The 27,227-nt window shown below is 34.8% G+C and overlaps 1 protein-coding gene and 1 non-coding gene across 3 annotated transcripts; both read left to right on the forward strand.

The window, feature by feature from the left end:
* The first annotated feature begins 687 nt into the window (after nucleotides 1-687).
* On the forward strand, nucleotides 688-760 carry TRNAR-CCU. Its single transcript has one exon. It is a non-coding gene; the product is annotated as a tRNA-Arg (tRNA).
* Nucleotides 761-1,469: 709 nt separating this feature from the next.
* On the forward strand, nucleotides 1,470-27,092 carry LOC121428998 (solute carrier organic anion transporter family member 5A1-like). Of its 2 annotated transcripts, none has more exons than XM_041625904.1 (10): nucleotides 1,470-2,157; nucleotides 17,775-18,568; nucleotides 19,010-19,141; nucleotides 19,614-19,853; nucleotides 20,297-20,464; nucleotides 21,456-21,660; nucleotides 22,496-22,655; nucleotides 23,511-23,680; nucleotides 24,289-24,353; nucleotides 24,911-27,092. In XM_041625904.1, the coding sequence occupies exons 2-10, from the start codon at nucleotides 17,851-17,853 to the stop codon at nucleotides 25,237-25,239; spliced, it is 2,187 nt and encodes a 728-aa protein (XP_041481838.1). In that variant the 5' UTR covers nucleotides 1,470-2,157; nucleotides 17,775-17,850; the 3' UTR covers nucleotides 25,240-27,092. The 2 variants fall into 2 exon arrangements, with proteins under 2 accessions (XP_041481838.1, XP_041481831.1); XM_041625897.1 differs by lacking the exon at nucleotides 1,470-2,157 and adding an exon at nucleotides 10,285-10,445.
* The last annotated feature ends 135 nt before the right edge of the window (nucleotides 27,093-27,227 follow it).

Genomic DNA, 27,227 nt, shown 5'->3' on the forward strand with positions numbered 1-27,227 from the left:
TTGTTCTTTCTCATGCACATGTTCTTAATTCCTTCCTTTTCCCGCTTTTCTTCTGTTTTCCATTTTATGTTTTTTTTTCTTTAATTCTCCCGGTTTTTTTATTTTCCCGGTGAAATCCCCCGGGGAGGGGGCAGCTGTCCCCCTTCTTTTACGCCTCTGATTATTATGAAGTGCTTTGAGAATGTTCGATGGAAAAGCAATATGCAGAGAAAATTAAAAACAAAAATACATTAACAATATTGACTGTATAAGGCTCTCCGGGGGAGCACGAGCAGGATGCCCCCCCAGATCCGCCAGTGCTTACCAATGTCACTATTAAAGTGGAAGATTAGAGAAAGAAAGGGGGCAAATTTCTTTTGAAATGTCAATTATGACCTTTTTCGTTTTTGAAAGCTATACCTTCTCAATATCGTTTACAATATTCGGGACAATATTAAAAGTGCATGTCTATTGAATATTTTATTTGAGAAACTTTGATCATCTAGTTTTTGTTCAGTCGATATATGGATCGTTATGCTCTGTTTTAAGAAGACATAATCTTTCATATTTCATCATTTACATATAGGGTGAGCTTTCAACTTATTTTTTTTCAGAATAATATAGTCTTAATACCAAGACTAGAAATCTAACGATGCTGAACGAGAGGCGTCGTTGTGATTTGATTCAGCACCGAAGATTACAAGTGCAGCCTCCGTGGCCTAATGGATAAGGCATCGGTCTCCTAAACCGGGAATTGTGGGTTCGAGTCCCACCGGAGGTGGCGGTCGACATGCCTTCTTTTTTGTCTATTCATATCATCTGAAAAAGATAGTTTTATTTTGTGTACTGTTAGATGAGTGTATATCGGGTCAAGAAAACAATTGTGGTTATTGGTTTTTATGATGGCCCTTTTATTGTGGACAACACTCTTCCAGTTTGTCAAATTGGATACCAATTTTCTTCACCTATCATGCCTATAGCAACAAATCTATCCTCACCAAAATCAATAAATATATATCAATAAATGTTCCAATGTGTCCCAGATTGTAATTATAATACACGGGACTTTGCACTTTGAATATACAGGAGCTACATCTTATTCAAGACCAACAGACTGTTTACTGGACGAGGAACAATTTTTAAAGGTAAAGGGTATGAAACACTAGCGCTCCTATATCCCCGGTCCTTTTCTTTGACTGAATATCGAAGGGTGAGAAAATGGTTATTGTTTGGGCGGAGGGGCGAGATAAGTCTGTATTGTTATCCTTCTGTAAAATAGTCTTTGTATGGACTCATGGGTTCATGCACTGGCTGGATCATTATGAAATCTAGATCCTCTGCTATACAGTGAACTGCTATTGTCCTGGGATATTCACTTGAAAAGATAACCTAACACAATGTCGATGGTCTGATCTATTATTATCGCTTTTTGTCACGTGTTCTTGTAAATACTGTTGACATCAAAGCAATGACATACAAGATTGGGAGATTACTATATAGGCTAGAGCATCGATATTAGACGCTATTTGAAACGCTGTGTATACCAGTAAAAAAATTTCGTTACTCGACACGTTACATAACAATTGTCATCTGATCTTCGTGTTTTTCAGGAAAGAAGCGGATAAGCACAATTTTGGCCTTTTCTATAAACCTACAAATTTTTTATCAGGAGGCATGCACCGCAACATAGTCTAGGTAGTAATGTGCACTGAAATCATAATCCAAATTAAATAGGACCCGGGAATATAGGAAAGCCAGCTTTGATTAGAAAATACCAGTTGAATAGATCATCAACCTTGTGAACCTTACGAGAAGTGGTCTACATGTATATATTGACACCATAGCATTAATGTTTTTCATGTTTTGATGCATCGAGAATATCGGACTATAATGTAGGATCGAAGAATATACATTGGACATTAGCTATTTCATATCAGGACTGTGCTGAATTATTTCGTTTCTTGTTTTCCTCGGGAAGAAACTTAAAAAAATTCTGATTTAATGCAATGCTGGAATACACATTTTATCTCTATAAAGTCAATTGAGCAACAAGATTTCATGACCTTATCCGGATACGGACTTTCTGCTGGCCCTGCATCTTCTGAATAAATAAATATTTTCTTGTGGGTGCATGTGACCTCTTGATAGTGTATTTTCATACTCTTGGACTTCAAGTTGGTAAGTCATATCTTTCTAAATTCTTAGTAACAAACCTTTTGGGGATGAGTTTCTTTTAAGACAGCCACCCAAAGCGATCAATACCGGTATTGGGGTCGGGGTTATGGTTAGGACAAGGGTTAATAAGGTTGGTTGCGGCATTGGGTCCATGGATGTCGCAAAGGAACTCTTTCCCAAACTTTCTAGTCTCCATTATCCACTAGAGCATTTAATCATGTCAATTCTCCTGAAAGATTTCCTACTAAATTTTATTAACACATATGTAGATATCAATTTTACTAGATGAAGAGCATTTCCACGTGATTCCAGTTAAAAGAGCCATAACATAGACAAAATTCCATGTCTGTAAGGCTACATGTATCATAACCTTGTTCACTGAATGAGTGCATGTATGGGGTATAATTATAAAGTATACCGTGCCGGGAATCGATCCTTAAATTTTCAAGCGTTTACGTTTATAGTCAGGCGCCATACAGACCACTCGGCCACAACAAGGGCTTGTTTTCTGCTATTTACATGTTCATATTTAACCCCTGGATGATTTTATACATCGGAATGCCTTCATTGGGCTCATATCTCCAAAAGCAGGGGAGCAGCTTTTTAAAATTTTCCCTTCTTTCCCTTTTTTCCCTCTTTCTCCCTTTTTCCCCTTCTCGGTCCTTTTTTTTCTATATTTTTCCCGAGAGCTGCGTTGATTTACTGACGTTATCCAAATTAGTGGGGGTGTCGCCCCCCGGCCTTAGCGACGGCCCTGGCAGTACACTAATCTATCGGTAAAAGCATGTTGAATCTTATTCTTAAACCCAGAAGGCTCTGTACAGCCTAGCTATTTATTACTATTTATCTATTCATTCATTTTAATTCTTCTTTTTTTTGGGGGGGGGGTGCGGGGGTTTCTGTTTCTGTTTGTGGTAACTCCCGTAGGAACTCGGCAGGACAGCATTTTGCTGGTAAACGCCAAACTGGTATATAACCAATTACCTATGAAACATTTTACGTCTAGGTTAATCAGTCATAGTGGCTGACGTTATAGACGACAGATATCACTCTCGGGCCTTTTTATCAAAGTGAAGACAATGGCAGAGTTGGGATTCGAACTCACAACCTTGCGATTATGAGTCCAATGCTCTAACCACTGGACCACACGACCCGTTAATGCTGAGAAGATGAATAAATCGAATTAAAATAAAATAAACGAAAAAATTACTAGATATACATGTATGTATTTGAGCTTCGATCTCCCCAATAACATCTTTGCCCCCCCCCCTCTCTCTCTCTCTTTCCCTCTCTCGTGTCCATCTACAATGTTTATTTTAATTCGATTTATTCATCTTCTCAGCATAAAAGTTATAAATAGCATGCGTGCACTATAGCTGTTGGATAAGAATGGAAATATTGAATAGGAGCATGGATATACATTCTTGATACTCCATTATCATGATTATTGACTGTTTATTGTTCACGGACTATAGACTTTGACACTGATACCATGTACATGTAGCTCCATGCTGACATCATCCCCGGTTAATACACATACTTTATTGTGTCAAAATTTCGTGTTCGACACAATGGTGTATTTTTAAGTCAAATCATCTCTCCCTACCGGTTCGATGACATTTGCTTCGACGACGATTGCTCAGTTACTTCAACATATGCACTAATCAAATAACTAACTTCAACCCTATACTGTAGTCATGCTAGTGGAATTCGACACTATTACCTAACCACAAACCTAACATAAAACCCTGCAAGAAACCAAATCCAACTTATAACCCTAAGCCCGGACTTTACGGTCCTATATCGTGTCATCTCATCTCCATCTACCAGCTACCATGGGGCGGGGCTTTCCCTTAAAAAGTTTTATAAAAGAAGAAAAAGGTGAAGGGACATGAAAGGGCAAAATATGATTATGATTTCTGGACGGTTTAAAAAATGTCATAAAAATTATATTTTAATTTAAAAGGGTTATTTTTTGCTCGCTCACTTATTTCGCTCGATTGCGACTACTCATGTGGAAATTCCCTCGCATGATGTGCCCCCTCAAATTGTTCACTCAATAATAATAAGCCATTGGTTTCTGTAGTTGATATACATTCATTTACCATACGTACATGACTCCTTCCAAAGACGCAGGAAATGAAATGTGACAAGTTTTTTTAACTTTGAACAAAACGAAATGACTGCGTACGAGTTTCAGTTATCCATGCATTAAAGGACAAGTCCGCCCCAACAAAAACTTGATTTGAATAAAAAGAGAAAACTTCCACAAGCATAACACTGAAAATTTCATCAAAATCGGATGTAAAATAAGAAAGTTATGGCATTTTAAAGTTTTGCTTCATTTCACAAAACAGTTATATGCACATCTCGGTCGGTATTCAAATGAAGAACTGATGGCATCACTCACTCACTATTTCTTTTGTATTTTATTATATGAAATATGAAATATTTTTATTTTTTGTCATTGTCATGTGAAATGAAGTTTCATTTCTCCCTGAACACGTGGAATTTCAATTATTTTAACATTTGTGCTTCAAGCAAGGAGGTCCTAATCGTCAAATTCGTAAAAATTGAAATATTGTATAATTCAAACAATAAAAAACAAAAGAAATGGTGAGTGAGTGACATTATTGACTCTCTCATTTGAATGTAACTGGCTCGTTCATATAACTATTTTGTTAAAAATAAATAATAACTTTCTTATTTTACATCCGATTTTGATGAAATTTTCAGCATCCTTGTCTGATTTTTCTCTATTGATTCAAATTAACATTTTTTTCTGAGGTAGACTTGACCTTTAAGTTTTATATTCTTAAATTGCTGTGTATATACATGTAGAATAGCAATGCCGTATACGCAGATTTTTTTTTTCGTTGGGACCGGTGCAACCTGTACAAACTTTTTCGAAAAAAAAATCGTAAGAGAGGGAGCGAGGCGACCGAGCTTGTCATTAGGGCGTTTTTGTACTTTTTTAAAAGTGAAATTGTAGGTTTTGGTGCATACCTTCGGTGAATTTTGTGAATTTTTAGTTAAAATGGCCAAGTCACCCTCAATATAGAGATCATTCAATATTTGAGTTCCGTTCACTTCTCCATTCTGTCTATGTCCAAACTCCCACTGTCATCATAATTATACCTGGGCCAAGCTTCTCTCCACAACTTGCCTTCTCTCAATACTCTACACATTCAAGTTGGAAATCTACCTGTAGAAGAGCTACATAATTCTGTATTAATGATGGAGACGCGGTATTGCAATGTCTTAATTTCCCTCTTCCTTTAGAGAAATCTTGCAATGCTTCCCAAGACAAATCTCTTGTACCCTTCCCTACTTTCTCCACATCTTCGTGTTGCATATGAGCCCAAATTTATTTTCACCTCTACCTATACACAGCAAAAACTGTGGTGTTTACCGGTGTACATACACATGTAGAGGACCACACCAGTTATTCTACACCGGTGTTAAATTGGTGGTGTTAGTTTTACACCTACATGTATAGGTGTTATTACAACACCTATGGTTGTTACATTTACACTCTTTGGTGTTATATTCAATTTCTAGGGTGTTATTTTAACACCTCAGGGTGTGGTCCTCTATCAACACCAATTGGTGTCAGTTTTAACACCACAGTTTTTACAGTGTACCATATACATTAAGCAATGTTTGGCAATCATCGGAAGATCCCAGATACAGGCTATGTGCCCCTGGGGATGTCCCGGGGATGGGGACTGCCTTCATCTCCTTGGCTCTAGCCCTGTCTTTCGGACGACGCCTCCATCAGAGTCCATCTCATTCGTTTCGCTGTAACACAGAAACTTAAACAACCTGGGGCCCGTTGCAGAAAGAGTTGCAATCAAGCGCAACTTGATTTTCAACCAATCAGCAGCGCGCATTTGGGACTTGCGATTGATTTTTTGACTTGCGTTTAAACGCAACTCTTTCTGCAACGGGCCCCAGATCTGTTTAACCTCAATGATCCTCTTTCCCTCTCAAACATTACCTTCTTCTTCTTCCTTCTCCTCTCTGTCAGGGGCCGCAATTTTTTTTCTTTAATGTCGGAGGGGGCTGACGATGCAAATTGTATCACAATTACATGTAGATGGTATTTTTGCGATTTTGTAAACGGATTAAAAAAATAGGGAAGGTTAAACACTGGCGTGAATCTGGTATGAACAGTGTGTGTGTGTGTGTGTGTGTTTGTGCCGGGGGTGATATAGTAATATATTGGAGGTGCTGTGGCCGAGTGGTCAAAGGCGCCTAGCTATACATGGAAAGTCCGGGGTTCGATCCCCGGACGCGGCACCTATGCCCGTGAGCATGGCATTCTGCTTTGAAATAAATGGAAATGGTATATGCATTATTGGTAACTAGGTGTGCACTTGTTTAACAGATACATATTTAGATAATACATATATGTAGGCCTATATATATATATATAGGCCTACATATATATATTATCTAAATATGTATCTGTTAAACAAGTGCACACCTAGTTACCAACACCTAGTTACAAGTCTCTGTTCACGAGTCATATATATTATATATGACTCGTGAAAGAGACACATATCTCACCAACAATGCGAGCGCAAAGGTCGAGCTGAATTTTTAGTATATAATACCGTATACCTGAAGACAGGAAACAGGTAGTACCTCACGCGGACGATAAATATCTCACTGAATACGCGAAGAGCGAAATATTGTGGTGGGGGGGGGGGGTGCAGGATCGTGACCTGAAGAGCTCAAGTAGAAATCCTTAAAGGAGAATGAAACCATTGGAACAAGATACATGTAGCTTGTGTGAAAACAGAAAAATCAAAGAAACAGATCAACGAAAGTTTGAGAAAAATTGGACAAATAATGAGAAAGTTATATTTGAATATTGCGATCACTAATGCTATGGAGATAGCAAATTGGCAATGCGACAGAGATGTGTGATGTCACTTGTGAACAACTCTCCCCATTACTTTAGTATATATTTCACTTGAATTGCCTCTTTTATCACATCGATCCATAAATCATACTGTTCTTTCTACATGAGGGCATGTAATACATATTTTTTAAGAATACATCATGGATAAAGAGTTTGTATCATAAGAAAAAGCAAAAAGAGACATTTTGAGGGTATTTTATAGTCCATCAAAGGGAAAGTTGTTCATCAGTGACATCACACATCCTTGTCGCATTGCCAATGTGAGGATCTTCATAGCATTAGTGATTGCAATATTCAAATGCTCATAACTTTCTCACTATTTGTCCGATTTTTCTCAAACTTTCTTTATTCTTATTCTTTGATTTTTCTGTTTCTACACAAGCCTATTTGTTCCAAAGGTTTCATTTCCCTTTTCAAATGGCCGAGAGGGGTTCTCAATGATCAGAAGATATAAAAATACCAATATACTTGCTGAAATGTTGATTATTATGTTTGTGTATTCAGTTTTGTTGTTGATGAAGGTCGTGCTTGAAAAGCAAACCGGGTATTGATCAGTGGTAGAGCGTCAGCCTCATGAACGGGGCTGGAGGCTGGGGGTTCGATCCCTAACAGAGTCATACAATATAATATATATATATATATATATATATGAATGGAAACTTCTGCCTTCTTGCTTGGCGCTCAGCATTCAGATTGGAGAAGGGTAGTAATAACATACATGAAAATGCAGGGCCCGCTGCAGTTCCCTAACCGAAATTGCTACCCTGAGTAAATAAAACATAATTATGATTATTATTAAAAGCCTGTTCACAAATCTATGTTCCCATATTATGTACATAGTCTTTGTACCAATCGTAATTTAATACATTCAATAGATCCTTCATAAAATGTGGAGCGTTGTGGCCCAGTGGATTAGTCTTCGGAGTAGAAACAGAGGGTCGTGGGTTCGAATCCCAGCCATGGCGTAATTTCCTTCAGCAAGAAACTGATCCACAATGTGCTGCACTCCACCCAGGTGAGGTAAATGGGTACCGGTAGAAAGTAATCCCTTAAAAAGCTGTATGCGCTATGAACGCCTATATAGCTTAGCCGGGTAATATAGGAGCGCCTTGATCACCTAACAAGGTGGATATGTGCGCAATATAAATACCCTATATCATTATAAACAGATAAAAGGGATTATCGAATACTAGATTACCCAACATCAGAGGAAATCAAATAGCATTTAGATTTCAAAAAGAGCTGAGTTCCCCCCCCCCTTGTAATTAAATGATCAAACCTCAACTCCAGATTAATAGTAGATCATCCTTTTTATTTTCTAATGTTTCCTTTTCTATACCGGTGTCAAGAGTAAGCTGAAAACTTGATATTCTAAGCATTTTTGTTTCCAATGATTAAGATGGGTATCTCAAAGAATAATGAATGCGAGCTCAAAGCGCGCGAGCTGAAATTTTTGATATTTCGATTTGAATAAATCATGACAGTTTAATAATGTGTTTAAGAGCAAGATATTTATCCAATAGACTATAATTGCATATCAAAACGGGAGTTCTTTTGAGGTTTAGAACTAAAAACGGGACAAGGCTGTTTAATCATGAAAAGTATGGGTTTTTTTGCAAAAGAAATGATGCGAGCGCGAAGCGTTATCTGAAAAAATATATTCCAATACCTGTAAAGCGGACATTTTGAGCAATATTTTAAATAAAGAACGGGTTGTGTATTTCAATCTCGCTTGCCGATTTCTGTGTGACATTGCAATCTTATTTTATTTTTGCCCATCCGGAATTATGGGGGGGGGGCAAAACGTTATGTTTGCCCCCATATTTTCATTGGTGGGGCGATCGCCCCCCCCCCGATCGACGCCTTAGCTATACGGGGGTATATGGCCGTGTATACCATCTCTCAGTTGTTTTTTTAACAAGTTTGCACCTATATGGTTATCAAGAATGTGTGTAGCATTTCCATTTATTTGAATGCAGGATAAAAGTGCATTGTCGATGAATTTCCTTGCTCATGTGCTATAGTAATGCTTTAGTAGTGATATATACTACTTTTGTTGTCATGTTGGCCTATATGTGTTGTCACAATGTTGTTTCTTCAATCTACCGGTATAATAGATGACAAGAATTGTTGCATAGAGTTGAATTCAAACATTCAAATGCTTTTACCAGGCCGAGATTTAATTAAAGATAATTGACGATTGCATCATTTCATAGAAATAATGAACCAATATAAAGCCATTACTTCATTTTATTTTATCTTATTTTTATTCTCGTCTTCGTTAATTGTTTGATTGTACCCATGGGCTGCGGAACAATTTCACACTGAGGAGTGCATCGTTGAACATAATTCATTTTTCTAATTAGGCCTATTATTATTTTTTGTTTTATAACATGTTTCCATTGTCTACTTTCGAGTCAAATAGGGGTCAAATACATGTATACAATAAGAATAAGTCTCAAGAGCAAAATCCCCGGGCAAAATCCAGTATCACAGAATTATACATTTTGTACAAACGATCATAGAAAAAGGAAAATATAATTGTGCACTAGCTAGATGATCGATTGCCATTTTCACTTGTGTATGTGTGTGTGGGTGGGGGTTACATGGTTACTTAAAAAATGTAGGATGCCCTGCAACCCCCCCCCCCCCCTTGTCCGCTGCCTGTGTACATGATTTCGGATAGAGTGTCGAATCCGATCCCTCTTCAAAGTTTAAGTTATTGAAGAACTACTTATGTAGTCTAAGCCTGCGAAGTTCCACAGATAAATTATTGCTCCATATCCCCTTTCAGGAAACAAAAGTAACACTTGGAGATCGTGCGCATTTGCTCTGACTTGCAAATTATGGAATTGAAAAGCCTGCTATAAGCTCTCCATCATTGACTATCTTCGAATCAAACTTAAAAACATATTTCTTAAAATTTGCTCTGTACCACTCTGTACAGTAGAATCAGAGACGTGTCTCCCCTCATGACCTTGGTAGAATTAAGTAAAAAGAGTTCTGAATCAACAAACCGCAGCTAAATATAATCATGTAAAAGCTGCGCTATACAAATTAATGCTTATTAATTTTACATGTAGGGAAAGATCGTATCTCTGTGGAAAACAAAAGGAGCTTACGTATACGTAAGATCGTATCTCTGTGCAAAACAGGAGAAAGAGCGCCACCTCATTGCGCGTTCATATTAGGTTCATTAATTAATTTTTGTAAACAACGGCATCGCCATCGGATCGATATCAAGCTTCCAAGATCAAGGGATTCAAGTCCTAAAATTTCCCCTGCTTAGCTTTTTGGAACCAAACTCATGGTTTTCTTAGAACCTTGTGCCTCATTCATCGATTTTCTGCCTATTGCAATGGTAAGCTAAGCTAAAATTGCATGTGTCAATGGAAATTATACGCCCCTCTCTATATGGTTTTGTGACTGTAGTCCCATATAATCATTTTCATGATGGTGTTCCAGAGGCCTAGCCGGTAGCCCACTAGGCCTCTCACTCGGGGTTCAGTCAGTCGGTGGTTCACTGCACTTGTTCACTGCTACCATCTGGCCTGTGGAGAATCTACAGGTAGGACTATGGTATGCCAATGCACAAACTTTAAAAAATCATTAAAATATCACTTTTGTGACCAAAATTACTAATTTCCATACAGTTTTATTTATTTATCATTAGTAATGTGGGAATAATTTTTGTATTCAGCAGAGCGCTCAAAAATTTGAATTTTGGGCATATTTTTGTGTACGCCCTCTATTGGTGGAAAGTAATATGGCAAGAAAATTTTCATTTTTTGATCTCTATTTTTAATCAAGAAAAAATGATATAAAGAATCAAATTTAAATAAGAGCCAAGCAGTATGAATTAACAGGTCTAATGGAAACTGTCAGTGTAAAAAAAATCAAGCATTTGCCCCAAAGAAAAAGAGAAAATAAGCCAAACATTGCCACCCTTATTTTGTCATACATGGAGATATAACTGAGAACAAGGTTATATTATAACCTTGTTCATTGAATGAGTGGTTCACTGCACTTGTTCACTGCAACCATCCTGCCTGTGGGGAATCTACAGGTAGGATTATGGTATGCCAATGCTGTATTCAATTTCAATTCAATTCAATTCATTTATTCAATTCCAATAAAACTTACACATATCATACAATTGCGTAAAAAACTTGAGCAGTGAAAAATTCAAAATATAGTATTGAAATATGATATACAATATAAAAAGAACACATCATTATTGGAATAGGGCGGTCATAAAAAACCAAAAGGAATTGTCTGGATAACCACCCTTGATAACATAGTATAGAATTAGATTAATTCAATTTATAAATCATATTTAAGTAAAGAAAATTTATGAATAGGTAATGGGCATATAATTGTATAATGAAAACAAAACAGAACACAACAAGATACAAAGTCCGCACAAACCCAAAACAATAACAGGCAGTGCAGTAAAGACAGAATTTAAGTACTAGTGATTAAATAAAATTTCAATTTCCTTTTGAAAGAATACATTGAGTTGAGAGACTTTATTGCAATGGGGAGATTATTCCACACGACTGGTGCATGATGTCTAAATGAAAATGATATATAATTTTTATTAACAGTCCACAAATGATATTTATTTTTATTTCTTGTGTTGTAATCATGCACAGATGAATTTACAATAAGCATCGAAGATAATGATTCATGAAGTAAATTGTGTTTATGTTTGAAAAGTAATATTGCACAGTGATATAAATTCAGTTGAAATACAGTAAGAATATTGAATTTGATAAATAATTCTTTTGAATGGGCTAATCTAGATGAGAATGTACATATGCGAATTATCTTTTTTTGTAACATATATATTGGGTTCAACTTCGTGGGATATGTGTTAGCCCATACTACATTGCAATAAGATATATAGGGTAATATAAGAGTATTATACAGAGTAAAAAGAATTTTTTGGGGTAAAAATATGCTGAGTTTGCGGATGATACCAACATTTTTTGAAATTTTGTTTGTGATATCTAAAATGTGATTTTTCCATGAAAGTTTTTCATCAATTATGACACCTAGAAATTTTAAATGAGCTACACGTTTAATATTATGATTGTTCATTTTGATGTGTAAAAAATCTGAAGTATTATGGGAAGTATTACTGAGAGAGAAATATATATAATTTGATTTATCCATATTTAAAGATAGTTTATTAGAATGAAACCAGTCAGTTACGTTTTTGAGCTCAGTGTTTATAACATTATTTAAAGATAGTATTGAATCATCAGAAATTAATATGTTGGTATCATCCGCAAAAAGTAGAAACTTTAATCTATTTGTACAGTTCGGTAGGTCATTTATGAATATTAAAAATAATAGCGGCCCGAGGATTGATCCCTGGGGCACGCCACACAAGACATTCAAAGGTTCAGATAAAACATTGTTAAAAAAAACATATTGTAATCGGTTTGATAAGTAACTTTTAAACCAAAGCAGCGGAAGACCCCTTATTCCATAGTACTGTAACTTACGTAATAAGATAGTAAAATCAATGCAATCAAAAGCTTTACTGAGATCTAAAAATATTCCAATTGTATGGTGCTTCTTATTCAATGAGTTAATTATATAATCATGTAAATTGATAACTGCCATTTCAGTTGATACATTTTTTAAAAAACCAAACTGATTATCATTTAAGAGAGAATTGATACATAGAAAATCATATAATCGATTATATACAGTTCTCTCAAGAATTTTTGAGAAAAATGGGAGCAAAGAAATTGGACGATAGTTAGAAATATCATGTAAATCATTTTTTTTAAATACAGGAATCACTTTGGAAATTTTCAATTTGGAAGGAACTATACCGGATGATAATGACAAGTTAAATATGTGACATAAGGGTTTAGAAATGAGTATAATCGTTTTTTTAATGACTATTGGACTTATACTATCAATTCCACAGCTTCTACTATTTTTCATTTTTTTAACAATATCAAGTATTTCAGTCTCAGTGATAGGTTTAAAAAATAAAGATTTCATACATTCCTGTGGCAAGAATTTGGCATAATCATTATTATCTAAGCAGTTTCCAGATTCATTTATCTTCAATCCAATCTTCACAAAAAAATCATTAAAACTGTTTCCTATATTCTTATCCCCGTGAACATTATTACCATTAACATTTATATAGTTAGGTAGCTTTTTCTTTTTGTTTCCAAGTACTTCTTTAATAATGTTCCATGTCTTTTTCAAATTACCACTAGACTCTCTAAACTTTTGTTCATAAAATCTTTTACGAGCATTCTTTAGTGCTATATTTACAAAATTACGTATTTTCACATATTTTTTCTTAGAAATCTCATTGGGATTTTCACGATATTTTTTAAATAGTCTATTCCTTTTCCTCATCTGTTTTAACAGTGTCAAATCAATCCATGGTTTCTTTGCTTTTCTCTTTTCTTTGGATCTTGAAACTTTTTGAAAGATATTGTTATATAAGTTACTGAATTTCATTAAAAATTTATTATAAACAATTTCAGTGTTTTGACAGAATTGTACATAGCACACACTTTAAAAAATCATTAAAATACAGGGTTGGCGGATTTAAATCATGTTGATTTAAATCGTGATTTAAATCACCATGATTATTTAAAAAAAATCATTGATTTAAATCATTTCCATTGAAACATGTACAAAGTATTTGTTCAAAGCAGTTTTAATTCTTCAAGTCAACTTAAAAACTTTGAATTAACTTTATATCAACAAAAGATCAACAAAGTCTTCATATCTACTTAAAACAAATTAAAATCAAATTAATAAAATCAGGTAATTCCTTAAAAACTGCAGATGTATGTTGTCATTAGGTACTTATTTTTTGTAAATTATGTTGAGTTTTTCTTCTGAAATTTTACATTCTTTGTCAGTTATTATTAGTCAATTTCTTTCTTAACATAAAGTTTTCACATAATCCAAAGACTTTTCAGAGAGCAGTTTGTAAAAAAAAAATATAATATATAAAAGTCAATGAGAAAAGGTTTGTTGGCAGTTTTCCAATTTTGATCCTTCGCCTACACATAACTACTTCTGTCATGTAAAATAAAAAATGATACCTGCATGTAATCAACATATTTAACATGCCTCTTATTTTGTATTGTTACATTTATCATGCATTTGATGTTTTGAATAACATAATTATAAAAATCACATTAACATAATGTAGTACAGTCATAATTTGACTGTTTAGAAAAGCTTTCTCTTATAAACCTTTTAAGTCACTGCAGCCCATTTTATGTTCAGTGCCTCAAATAATGGAAGTTTTGTATGATCTGCATGTAATAATGGAAAGAGCTCTATAACAACGATTTGCAAAACTCAGAATAAACATTTAACACTGCATTTAAATGTTAAGATGCAGGTATTTCAGTTACAATCATTGGCAGTTGTAAGCTGTGTCTCATTTAAAATAAAATACTTCTTTTTGTAATACATATGTTGTAATTTAAGCAGTTTTGCAGTTTTTATCCTTTAAGTTAAAAGTAAGTAGATTTTTTTTCATACTTCATGGATCAAACAGATTTTTTTGTAGAGAATATGGGAATAAAAATTGTAGATTAATGTAAAAAATCACAGTAACATAATGTACATGTAGTATAGTCACCCTTTGACTAAGCTATCTCTTATATTGTTCTCCAAAACTGAGAGTTTTGCATCTATATCTGTAGCAAGAGAAGAGCTTTTTACAAACTAAAAAGATCCTAAACATATACAGTTGTAGTCTCTCTTTAGCTATTGTAAAGCTGTGACTAATTGAAAAAAAAATCATTGATTTGAATTATTTCTCTTACAATATCCATGAATACTAGTAATTGGCAAAGGGTTTGTTGGCAGTTTTGATAAGGGATTTTTTCTCTTGGATTTTTTAAATATTTGAATGAAAAATCCCAGACGGGAATTTTCTCTACTCACTGGGAATTCCCTATGGAATATTCCTTCATAGGCCTATGTATGATAGAATTAAGTTCAGATACATGATTCCTCAAATTTATTTTTAATTGTCCATTTTAACTGGATTTTAATTACAAAATATGTGGATAAGAACAATATTAGGGGTGAAATGTATAACATCAATATTGATGTCATTGTAAGAGTAAGGGGGGGGGGATAATTACCCTTTTTTTTCGAAGAAACTTTTAAAAAATCAAAACAATCTGATTTAAATAAAAAAAATCTGATTTAAATAAAAAAATCTAATTTTTTTTATTTTTTTTAAAAAATCAAGAAAATCGCCAACCCTGTTAAAATATCACTTTTGTGACCAAAATTACCAATTTCCATACAGTTGCCATTCATTTTTTGGCATTATCGTGATATTGGGAACCACCCTTCACTTCATACAGCAGTGCTTTATTCAGTCACACGCACGGTTCCCCATTTCCACCCCCATTCACTTCGTACACAAATCTACGAGTGGTTCCCAAAAACACGATTTGGCCCATTTTTCATTAGTAATGTTGGAATAATTTTTTGCATTCACCAGAGACGAGCTCAAAAACTTGAATTTTTGGCTTTTTTTTGTACGCCCTCTATTGGTGGAAAGTAATATGGCAAGAAAATTTTCATTTTTCAATCTATATTTTCAATTAAGAAAAAATAATTTAAAGAATTAAATTTACATAAGAGCCAAGTTATATGATGAATAGCTGTAATGAAAACTGACAATGTAAGAAAGTCAAGCATTTTTCCCATAGAAAAAGAGAAAATAATCCAAACGTTGCCACCCTTATTTTGCCACACATGGAGATATAACTGAGAACAAGGTTGTATCATAACCTTGTTCATTGAATGAGTGGATGAGATTTGAAAGTGAAAGGTCAGTGAGCAGCACAGTCAAAAACATTTTGCATGTTCAGATTTAGCAAAAAAAATGTTTGGGGCCATCATGCCCCCCCCCCGGAGTATTTAGAGTTAAATATCAATGCCATTTTTTAATTAGCCAGAGGAAGATGACAGCTTGTTCATTGCAGGGTTGGGCGGTAAATACCGGTAGCAGTAATTACCGGTGTTAAATACCATCCGGTAAATAAGATGGGCGTCTGGTAAATATGTAAAAAGCGGGAAGTATGATTTATAATTCTTTTTTTCAATAATTTTAGTTGTTTTTAACCTCAACAAATGAAAATAGTGTTCTGAAATAATTAGAATAAAAAACAAAACTCATAGTAGAAACACACAAACAGATAAAATCCATACTGCATACATGTTCATACCCAAATACACATAGTATTGGATCTAAGTCCACACATACGTACACAAACTCAAATTATTTTCCTGGAAATTGAATAATCATATTAAAACAAACAAATATTTCTCGTGGTTTAACTTTTTACATGCCATTGTATCTCATTGCAATATGATATTTGTTTTTGAGTGTGAATAAAGCTCAGTATTCTACTTTGAAGCACATGGCATTTTGTTCATATGCTAATACAAGTTTATGCTCGTTAAATACATGTACATGTAGGTATTCATGAATATGGCACCCAAGGGTTCATTACCATCCTGTCTGTGGGGGATCTACAGGTAGGACTATAGTATGCCAATGCTGTACTCAGCACACAATTTAAAAAATCATTAAAATATCACTTTTGTGACCAAAAATACTAATTTCCATACAGTTTCAATTTATTTTTCATTAGTAACTTGGGGGTGATTTTTGTATTCACCAGAGTGCTCGAAAACTTGAATTTTTGGCATATTTTTGTGTACGCCCTCTATTGGTGGAAAGTAATATGGCAAGACAGTTGTAGTTTTTCAATCTTTATTTTCAATTAATAAAAAATAATTTAAGGAATCAAATTTACTTAAGAGCCAAGTTATATGATGAGTAGCTGTATTGGAACCCGACAGTGTAAAAAGAATAAAGCATTTGTCTCAAAGAAAAAGAGAAAATCAGCCAAACATTGCCGAACTAATTTCATCACACAGGGGGGGGGGGAGTAACAGAGAACATCATAACCTTGTTCATAGGATGAGTGTGAATATGGTAATTATTGACTGACTTAATGAAGAACATCATATCTGAATTAGATGTATATTTGGGAACTTTTTAGCATTTTATTGTAGTTTTTCCAGCATTTCATGATAACAGACAGTATAGATAACACCCAAACACAAACATAAACACACCAACAAACAAACAAACACACTCACACAAATAGTACACACCAGAGCAACCATACTCACCACCTTTGTTTTTATGTTAAAAATTTGACAATCCTTATAGAAAAGTGAGTAGAAAATTATATTTCCTGGTATTTCCCTGTGAAAAGTGGTAAATACCTGAAAAAAGTGGTAAATACCACTTATTTCCCGGCATCCGGGAAATAAGCCTCCGAAGCGGGAAATATGCCAACCATGGTTAATTGGAGAAAACTTATCATCCTAAGATGCATTACTGTAAATTTCAAGTCTTCTTAAAATTATCTTATGAAGACTTACTACATGTATAAGACATGAAAGTCTGGAATAACTTGTGGTCAGTAAATTCCAATAACTTTTTTGTGGTGCTTTATATTGATATAAGATTGTTTGCTGACCTCACATCCTATATGAAGAGAGCAGACACCTAATGTATCATAACTGTATCCTAGGTAAAACAACCTTGGCCTCTCATCAACAAAGAGTAACATGATTTTTTTTTTTGCAGATGACGCAAAAACCTGAACACTTTGTTCCTCCCTCGGCGGATTAGCTATTTTGAAAGCCTACATTCCTTCCGTGTTATGTCATACTTCAAACTCGATTTTACAATCATGGAATCTGACCCTGACCTCAGTTCAACTAATGAACTCAGTGATGAAGAAGAAGCTGATACCCTTCTGGATCGCATCCCACCTCCACCTGTTGACAGGACACACAAGGCCCGAGAAGGAAGCAGAGTCATCAAACCAAAGGAGCGGAAGCATATCTTGATTGCACTTGTAACAGTACTTGTCTTCACCACACAGTTTGCCTGTAGAGGATACCTGACAGGGGTTCTCTCCACTATCCAGCATAGTTTAGATATCTCACAAGCAGAAGCATGGCTTATTGATATAGCCTTTGATTTTGGCATCATCATTGGGATTGCCTTGTTGCTATCCTGCAGAAGATGTGTCAACCGACCCCGTTGTGTCGCTGGTGGGGCGTTTCTGATAGGCGTTGGTCTCTTTGCTTCGTCTGTGCCTTACTTTATGCTTCATCCATCTCCTGCTTGGTTGAAATCACCTGGTATCTCTAAAGTACCTCAGTATGAACTGTGTGATCTTGGTAAGGTGCCAGACAGTAATCCTGTTGATAATGATGATGATGAAACTCTTGATTACATCAAGAGTTTGAGTGGTAAGGAGTTGGCTATCATATGTGGAATGTTTGTTGCTGGTTTAGGAGCAGCTCCTCAGTGGGTCTTTGGTGTTCCCTATCTTCAAGATCGTACTCAGAAGCATCCTATCGTGATTGTTAGTAAGTATGACCAGACATTCTATTATTTATACAATGTTTACAGGACAAAACCCCAGGGGCCTTATGCATAAAACTGTACCCCTCAGGTCAGCACATTTCTGCCACTGACTTGAACACAGGAAAAACTTATGAAATAAAAATAACCTGACTCATACCTGACCCTTTTTTAGTGAAAAGATAGCTCAGGGATAACTGGTCTATGTTTCAACAAATCTTTTTTGCCAATATCATTTTCTTTCAATACTGTATAGGTCTTTTTAATTGATACAGTCTTCAACTTCATTTTAACTTGCAATTTGATTTTTTTTTCAGTGAAATGCTTACAGGTAAATATTTCTTGATGCTTTCAGATATCTAATTCACTCAGATAGTTATTAATTGATCATTATTAATTGATGAGATTCATTGTCTTGTACTTTTATCTTATTCTTCTACTTGTAGCTTTGTACACAATAGGATCGCTGTTAGGCCGTTGGACTGGAAGTCTTTTATCTTTTATCATTGAGCATAAGACAGAACCAATGAGCTCATATGGTGCTATATCAAGATGGTGGCTTGGATTCCTTTTGCTTGGTAAGTAAGGGTTATTTCACAAGAATTATGTCCAACTGAAAATTGCACTTTGATTTCCAGAGCGTGCGTTACATACTATACAACACATCATTGCATTGGTAAGATTCTGCTGTGGAATGCATGCCACTCGTGCCATGGCACAACATGGCATGATGAGGTTGTGCACAGTTTATGAGTAGTTCATGCCAATAACACCCCCTTCCTTTATAAGAATAATTATTTTAGATATTTGACACTAAAATGATGAATGTAAACCAATTCTTACATTTTATAGCATCCATGCTTTTTCTTAATTTTTTTTCATTAATGGTGAGGATCAGACACCATCCCCCCCATAACCCCCAAAAAATTATTTTTCAAACGGAAGATGGATTGCACACACGTTATAGGAAGGTGTTTTTTGCAACTGTCAGTAGAGAACAACCAGTTGTTGCACAACCGAATGTGATAGCTCATTTACTCTTTAATTCAGGTCTAAATGGTTTCTTGACTGCGCTCATTCTTGTGATGTACAATGATGTACCAGAGGGCGGTGGCTCAAAGACAACTAGGAATGGACGTCACACTAGACTGGACAGTGAATCTTCAACCCACGGCAACAATGACCAATCATCAGCCATTGGATCACCTATGGGGACACCTGATCAGAATGATAGTTTCTACTATATGCGTTTGGATGATGCTGGCAACATGCCTACAAGCTCAAGACACTGTAAGTTTACTAATTATCTAGCATTATTTGATGGATGTGTCTACCATCTTTCAGCCGTCAGTCAACACACTTCCATGATATCCAATCAATACTTCACTCTGTTCTATGAACAACAAATGGCAAACCATCGTATAGATTTTGTGGATTACCATGAAAAGGGTATTAAGAATATGACCAGGCATGGCAAAACCCACACAAAGTTTCACTGTGTGATTTTTTCAATCTATATGAGGACATCGTGAGTGGTTTGGGTCAGAATGGTCGAATTTGAGTTTTTAGTATTTCTTGAAAGAATCAACTTTGATTCTATATGCACTATAAGAACAAGAAATAGAGGGCTTCATATTCAGTGATTTAGATATATTTTTTCATTTTTATTGAGGCAAAATGTTTATCAAGTTTAGAGTGAACTAAATTGACCATTAACTCTTGTATTTTCACAGCACACATCGCTGAAGCCTGTTGCACTGTGTACAAGCAGAGTAACTTAGTCTTGTTGTGCATAGCAACAAGTTTTGAGGCGGCCATTTTGACAGGTTTCCTGGTCTTCCAGCCTAGGTTTTATGGCATCGTATCAGGCATTGGTATATTTGATGCAGAATTCTACTTCTGTAAGTATACAGTAGATACAAGGAGAATAAGTAGTTATCTGGATGAAAAATATTTATGTATGCATGTATCTCGATTAATTGTTGTTCCTGTTACTATTATTATTCATTTTGACAATGATAGTACATCAAGGAATTTGATATACAATGTCATAAGGAACAATAGAATAGATTGCACACCCACTGGATTGCTAGTTCTTATTCTCTTGGATGTATTTGAAATGGAAATAATTGCGGCCCATTTCCCTTAAGGCCCACTGCAATTACGGATGAAGAGTGGATGTAAAACATAAAAAAGATCTTGCCATTCATTGGAAAACGCTATGCATCTGTTGTGCACTCATACGCTCTATCCATTGAGTATCCGTCCACTGTGATTTCATCTTTGCAAAAAGTTTTGAGCTGCACAAAACTTGTAGAACGGATGAACTTTGCGCCGGTACAATGTAAATTTGCAACATGTACGAGCAACAAATGTTCCATGTCCGCTACCATCCGTTAAACGTCCAATATATCCTCTCTGTATCCACTGGGCATCCTCACTACTCAGATCCACTGAAGCTGAATAAATGAAAGAGGGAGGAAAGATAAGGTACATGGAACGTGTATACATCGTTAGTAGCTAGTAGCATGGAAATAAAAAGGATGAAAGCATATGCATCTCATGAATAAAGTATTTGAAACCCCCGGTAACCATTTCAGATATAGCATCCTATTCCATTCTTAACTGCAAGTAAAAAAAAATGCTGCACAAAAACTAATTAGATTAGTTAATTTGCAAATTTGTACTCTTGACTATTTTCAGTTAGCAATACATAGAGGTGTATTTTATCACAGAAGTGTAACATCGAGGTGTGTTTGTAACATACTGTATTAAAACTCACACATGTCTTGCAGTACATGTAAATCAAATAAACCTGTTTGTCTTCAACCTAAAAGATATTTATGGATATATTTACGTACATGTCATATTTTGTTAACTCTCCTCCTATAGCAAGTGCAGTACTGATGGGTGTTATCATTGGTGTAATCATCGGTATCATAGCTCTGGTTGTGATGAAACCCTCTATCTATCACATGTGGAGAGTAACATGGATCATGTGTTTAGTTACTATGGGTATCATGTGGGTTCTGTTCCTCTATAGCTGTGATGAAGCACCTGTTGATGCATACAGAGAGAGTCCTGGTGAACAGACCAAGTAAGAGTATATCACAATCCTTCCATGCCCTTATGATGTCACACCTAAGTGTTAATCCTGGTAGATGGGTCTTACACAGTGTATGCAACACCATACATTCATCATAGTGTTTCTATTTCAATGTGATTAAAACCTGATTTGAACACCACAGTTATTAAAGTTCTACTAATTATTCTCTATTCTTCCCCGCAATTGGGATTCATCCTTTTGTTAATTTTTTCTTAAAATTTACTGTAACAGTTATTATTTGAGGAAATGTGTAGTTTGATCTACTATCATTTTGCAAATATCAAGTCTGTACAGAAGTGTTGGTGTTAAGTATCAGATTAAGAATCAATGTTCATGATTGTGTTGAATTAATGAATGTTATTATGTTCCTTTAGTCAACCTGTCATTATCCTGTATTCTGAAATCTAGTTTGATTTTGACTCTGGTCTTAAGTTGTGGTTTTAACTATAGGTAGCAAATTATCTCTAACAGCTCAATTTCATTTCATCAGCTAATTTTGACTGGAATTATTTGTAACTGCCTAGGAATCGATAAGTTAAATTGCCTTTTCACTATTTAAGCATGAGGGAAAAGCCTTGTAAACATAAAAATTAAGAAAAGCTGTTTGAATGAATTTTTTTATTTTCGGATTCCCTTGGTATTCACACAGAGCTAGACCATGGTCAAAGTTAAACTGGATGTTAGAGTATGATTAGTACACTTTAAAATAATTGTCTTTTTTTCTTAATCCACCCCTTACAATGTCTGTTTCTCTCTGTCTGTCTCTTCTTTCACTTTCTCTCTCTTCCCTTTCCTCTCTATCTCTCTTCTAATTCTTTCCTAATAGGGCTGATGATCTATCACAGTGGATTGACCTCAATCAAACTTGTTCTGATCAGTGTAACTGTCCAAATCAAATATGGCATCCTGTTTGTGGTTCAGATCATGTGACCTACATCTCTCCCTGTCTGGCTGGTTGCCAGTCTTTAACTGGACAAGCAAAATTTGTAAGTCGGGTTTCTAGGATATTGCTAAACTTGAAGATTAACCTGAAAGTTTTTAATTTGCTTGTATTTAGCCCTGTGTGCACACCCTAATAATTTAGCTATCTGTACATTCAGTCAAAGATGAAAAAAAAAACTACAAGATTTTCTTATGGTTTATAATTTATCCATGAGCCAAGAGGATTCCCCACCCATAGTTTTAAGTTTTGTTGACATGAAAATGAAAGGTTACTTTAAAGTTTGTGTAGCCTTTCTCCTTGTGCATTCTAGAATAATTAGGTCATTGCAAGTTTTTTGTTCCATTAGTCAGTCAATGAATAGTACTCGTGCTTAAAAGTTCATATTTAAAGATTATGTGTCATGTTGATGATTGTCATAGTGTAAGCTCTGTCATCATTAATTAGCCACTGTATAAACATAACTTAGAAATTAGAAAATGATCTTCTTAGATTTCACTTCTTTTGATTAAATGAAGCACAGACAGAAGGATTTTTTGTCTAGGTTTCCTCCAATAAGGTTTTGATTGTAACCACTCTGGAATCAGGTTGGAGCTAGGTTTAGGTTTACCTCAAATAAAATGAGAATGAAGTTGACTATTTGATTGAAAATATCTAGTAATCGTCATTGAAATATGGTTGCTCTCACACAAGGACATAAACGGCAGGCTATTGAGTTTATTTTTCAGAGTCAAATTATATTTTCAACAACTTCATATGCATTTAGATACATGTATGACAATTCAAATAACATTACAGCAGCACATAATATGATTTCAACCATTATTGGCTCTAATGGGACATGTGACATTGATTACTATTGTTTTTATATCTATTTTATCATGATTGTTTGCATTTATAGAATTTCACCAACTGTATTGGTATTGAAGGAGATAATGGAGTGATGGGCAGTGCTACTAGTGACCCGTGTCCAGCGGATTGTAACCCTCTTTGGTCTCATCTACTAGCAGTCTTCTTTATCTTTCTTTTAACTGGAGTCAACTTCCCTATCATTCTGCTTCTCATTATCGGGTATGTCTAGTAGAGGAATACACCCCTCATTTTGGTATTCTAGACTTTTCTTATTTACCATGGAGACACTCTCTAACACACCAATGCCTTTGAAAATGCAAGTCAAGTCACAATAAAGAGCTGAGAGGCTTTTGTCCAAAATTGGTGGACCGAGACAGCGTCAGAATCTCCTGACTCTACCTGGACAACAACATATTTGCAATTGTTCGTCTGGTTCAAATCTTTGGATAAACTACTGTCCCAGTCAACCAACAAAACCCTCCTAACTTCTTAATTGTGATTTCAATTGCATTTTCAAGGGAATCGATTGATTCAGAGTCTTGTGTTGCTTAGTTTTGTGACACACAGCCCTGAGGTGGGTTTTATCTTTGAATACCCTATTAAATTTCCTTGGTGCCCTATGTGAAAGTGAAGTATGAAAATATTTTATTATGTCCTTGAAAGACTTAGATGATGACCTTCATTCAATGTTTATGAAAATTACAATGTACAATGGAAGTTTCCAGCTTGTAAAATGTGAGACACACCAATATTTGAAGGATTAGTATGCTATCAAGAAGATGTTTTCAGGATTGCTAATTTGATTATTTTGTTGTTTATTCTATCAGGACCGTTAAGGTTCATAAACGAAGTCAATCACTCGCTATGTTGGTCATCATGTGGCATCTTCTGGGTAAGTCTTATATTTTTCAATCATGCATGATAACAGTTATATTTATATCTGAAGCATCTTTCACCTGAACCAAGTCATTGTAACACAGAATGAATTCAAAGAGAATACAAGAAAATTACTACCCTTGTGTTTGCATATGAATGAACTTTATGTGCCAAATGAGTAATCAATCAGTAATTTGCCAAATAGTCATGGTGTTTTATCAATATTGAATAGACAGAACGTTTCCAGTCAATGATTGATAAATAAAAGTAGGAGCCTTTTTTTCACAGATTTGTTTTTTAATGGGAAGTAATGGCCATTTGAACTGTCAAAGTTTTGTGCCAACTTGTGACATTTATTTCTCTGGATCTGTTCCTGTTATTAGTGTGTTGTTAAATGTGTGTCCCTAACAAACTGACAATATTCAGTATGAAACATAGGCAAGTACATTGAAAATAAGTCTAGGCTACTTGCTTTGTAGGACAAAGTACAGGACTAAAGTTATGAATATACCGACAGATTTGAAAGTTTATGTTACCGGTAATGAAATTTTTACTATATGTCCTTTGTTTTAGGTGTGTTACCATCAATTGGCTACTTCAGTGCTGTTCTTGGTCAAGCTTGTTCTCTCTGGCAATCTGATCATGAGTTTAGCGGTCAGCATTACACGGACTGTCTTATGTATCATCCTGAAAAACATCATTTCTTCTTTATCTCATTGGTTCTCTTTCTCAAGGCTTTTGCTCTTGTATTCTATGGGATCTCATTCAGAGTTACATCAAGATTGAAGCAAGATGAAGATGATATATCAGGCAACCGTGATTGGATCGGTTATAATGGTGAGAGAGCGAGCGTTGAGCTTGGTAGGATTGATCAAAGAGGAAATTCTCCTGCTTTTATTTAACCAAACAACGTCTTTCACTTTCATTTTAATAGTGGAAATATCATTCCTAGTTGAACATATGGAAAACCCAAATTGAAAGGAGTCTTGGATTTGATTACTTGTGATGTGATCCTCTTGTTTTGAGCAAAACAATTTTGTAATCAAGCAGCACCTCAGTCTAGACAGGGGATAACTGTTTTTTATACTCTGGAAAAGCATTATATAGATCTTATTTTTTTCATCATCATTAGTATAACAATATATTTTTGTCATGTTTTGACCTATACTTTTAAACATTGACTTTATTTGGTAAATTTTTCTAGATGTCTTGTAATGCAGGAGGTGAATAGAACTTGATAAGAAGGAAATAAAAGGAAATTGGGTATTATTTTATATAACAGGTTGACGGCATTTATAATGTATCATGCTCTGGTAGTTACCATACAAGGGTTTTTGCTTTTCAGCCTATCAAAACCAATTATTCTACTTAAATTGTCCAAGTTGACAATTCATTTAGTGCTGATAATTTTTATAAATTAGCGCTGATGATTCACAGTTTCAATATTAACTGAAAAAATCAAGACTCTTGGGAACAATTATGTGGATTTGGGTGTAATATTACTTGTGTTTTAAACAAGGCCAATTTTGCATTGTATGTAAGTAATAAACATTAAATGAAGTGTAATTGGAACACACTGGGCCATTACTTACAAAGAAAGTCACTATTCATCTGATCAAATACATCTATGGACAGCCTGCAATGCCAATATCTGCAAATGCATGTTTGTTCTAAGATTTTTCTAAACATATGTAATAAAAAAAACTCATGAATGCATCATTGTTTTAATTGATCTATGTTTCCGTGTTTCTGAAGAGACATTGTGTATATCTCCTCTTTGAAGAATTATGACATTGCTGAATTTTCATAATTGAGATTAATTGAATCAACACAACCCTTTGTGATACCGGGCCCCGGTATCCATCTTGTCTGAGACCATATCACATTGTAAGGTTACTCAACACTAAATATGAAGTTATCATCAAATGCTAAATATGAGTGGAACATGCCTGATTGCTGATTGCTTTTGTTGCAATAAATTGGTGTGAAGTTATAAGTATTTTTTTTCCAAGATCATAGTCATGACCTTTGCTTGATTATTTTGTCTGCATTTATGAAGGTTTTTATATTATAATGAACATTCATTCCCTTTCCACCTACATGTATCCTTTGTGTCTTTCGTTGAAGTAATCATTGTTTTATTTCTTTCAGAATTTCATGATCATTTTGTCATTTATCTCATATTTAAGTATTATTTCTAACATATTTTAATCTTTTAAATGATGTTGTTTTTCAAATGAACATGTGGATATAACTATGAGTCTTGGATATTTCATTCCCGTCGAAGCAACATTTTGTCAACTCCATTATATTTAAATCTTGTTTTGTACAATGTTTTCAGTTTTATCTTCTTTCTTTCTCGTTTGATATCATGCCAAATATCCTAATCAGTTCATTATCTTCTTAATCATGTATTATCTGCAATCAATCACATTCAGACTTTGTGCTTTCTTTTACATCTTATAATTTGAAAAGTTACATGTTAATAACGAGTTCTCTTTTAATGTTTGGTAAAATTTTTGTGGTCATTGTTTACCTGTATAGATTACATTAATTAGGAATTTATGATACTTTGTAATATATTTTATGCTGGTTTGATTAAGTGTTGTATTTACATTTTTCATTCATATAGACATCAGTTATTTTCCAATGATCCTGCATTACTTTTAAACATTCTATACAACTTGATCTAATCATCTTAAAAATAAGGGTGTGTTTATGCTTCCATTGCGAGGACAGAATCAGCGATTTCAAACGTCGATTCAAAACGCCGATCGTAAATGTGGTTCTGAGAGTGCTGTTTATGCTCAACTTTTCAGAGGCAAATCACGATCTCCAGCTGGCTTCGCATCGTAAAGCAAGGTCAAATTGGGCACGCCTTTTTTGAAAG

The sequence above is a fragment of the Lytechinus variegatus genome, chromosome 1, assembly GCF_018143015.1.
Source record: "Lytechinus variegatus isolate NC3 chromosome 1, Lvar_3.0, whole genome shotgun sequence".
Classification (NCBI taxonomy): domain Eukaryota; kingdom Metazoa; phylum Echinodermata; class Echinoidea; order Temnopleuroida; family Toxopneustidae; genus Lytechinus; species Lytechinus variegatus.

Excerpts from the sequence above, each read along its gene's own strand:
- LOC121428998 (XM_041625904.1), top strand. The coding sequence starts at position 17,851 with ATGTCATACTTCAAACTCGATTTTACAATCATGGAATCTGACCCTGAC. Across the intron at positions 19,142-19,613 it reads GCTTGGATTCCTTTTGCTTG|GTCTAAATGGTTTCTTGACT; the intron begins GTAAGTAAGGGT and ends TCTTTAATTCAG. Across the intron at positions 19,854-20,296 it reads GCCTACAAGCTCAAGACACT|CACACATCGCTGAAGCCTGT; the intron begins GTAAGTTTACTA and ends GTATTTTCACAG.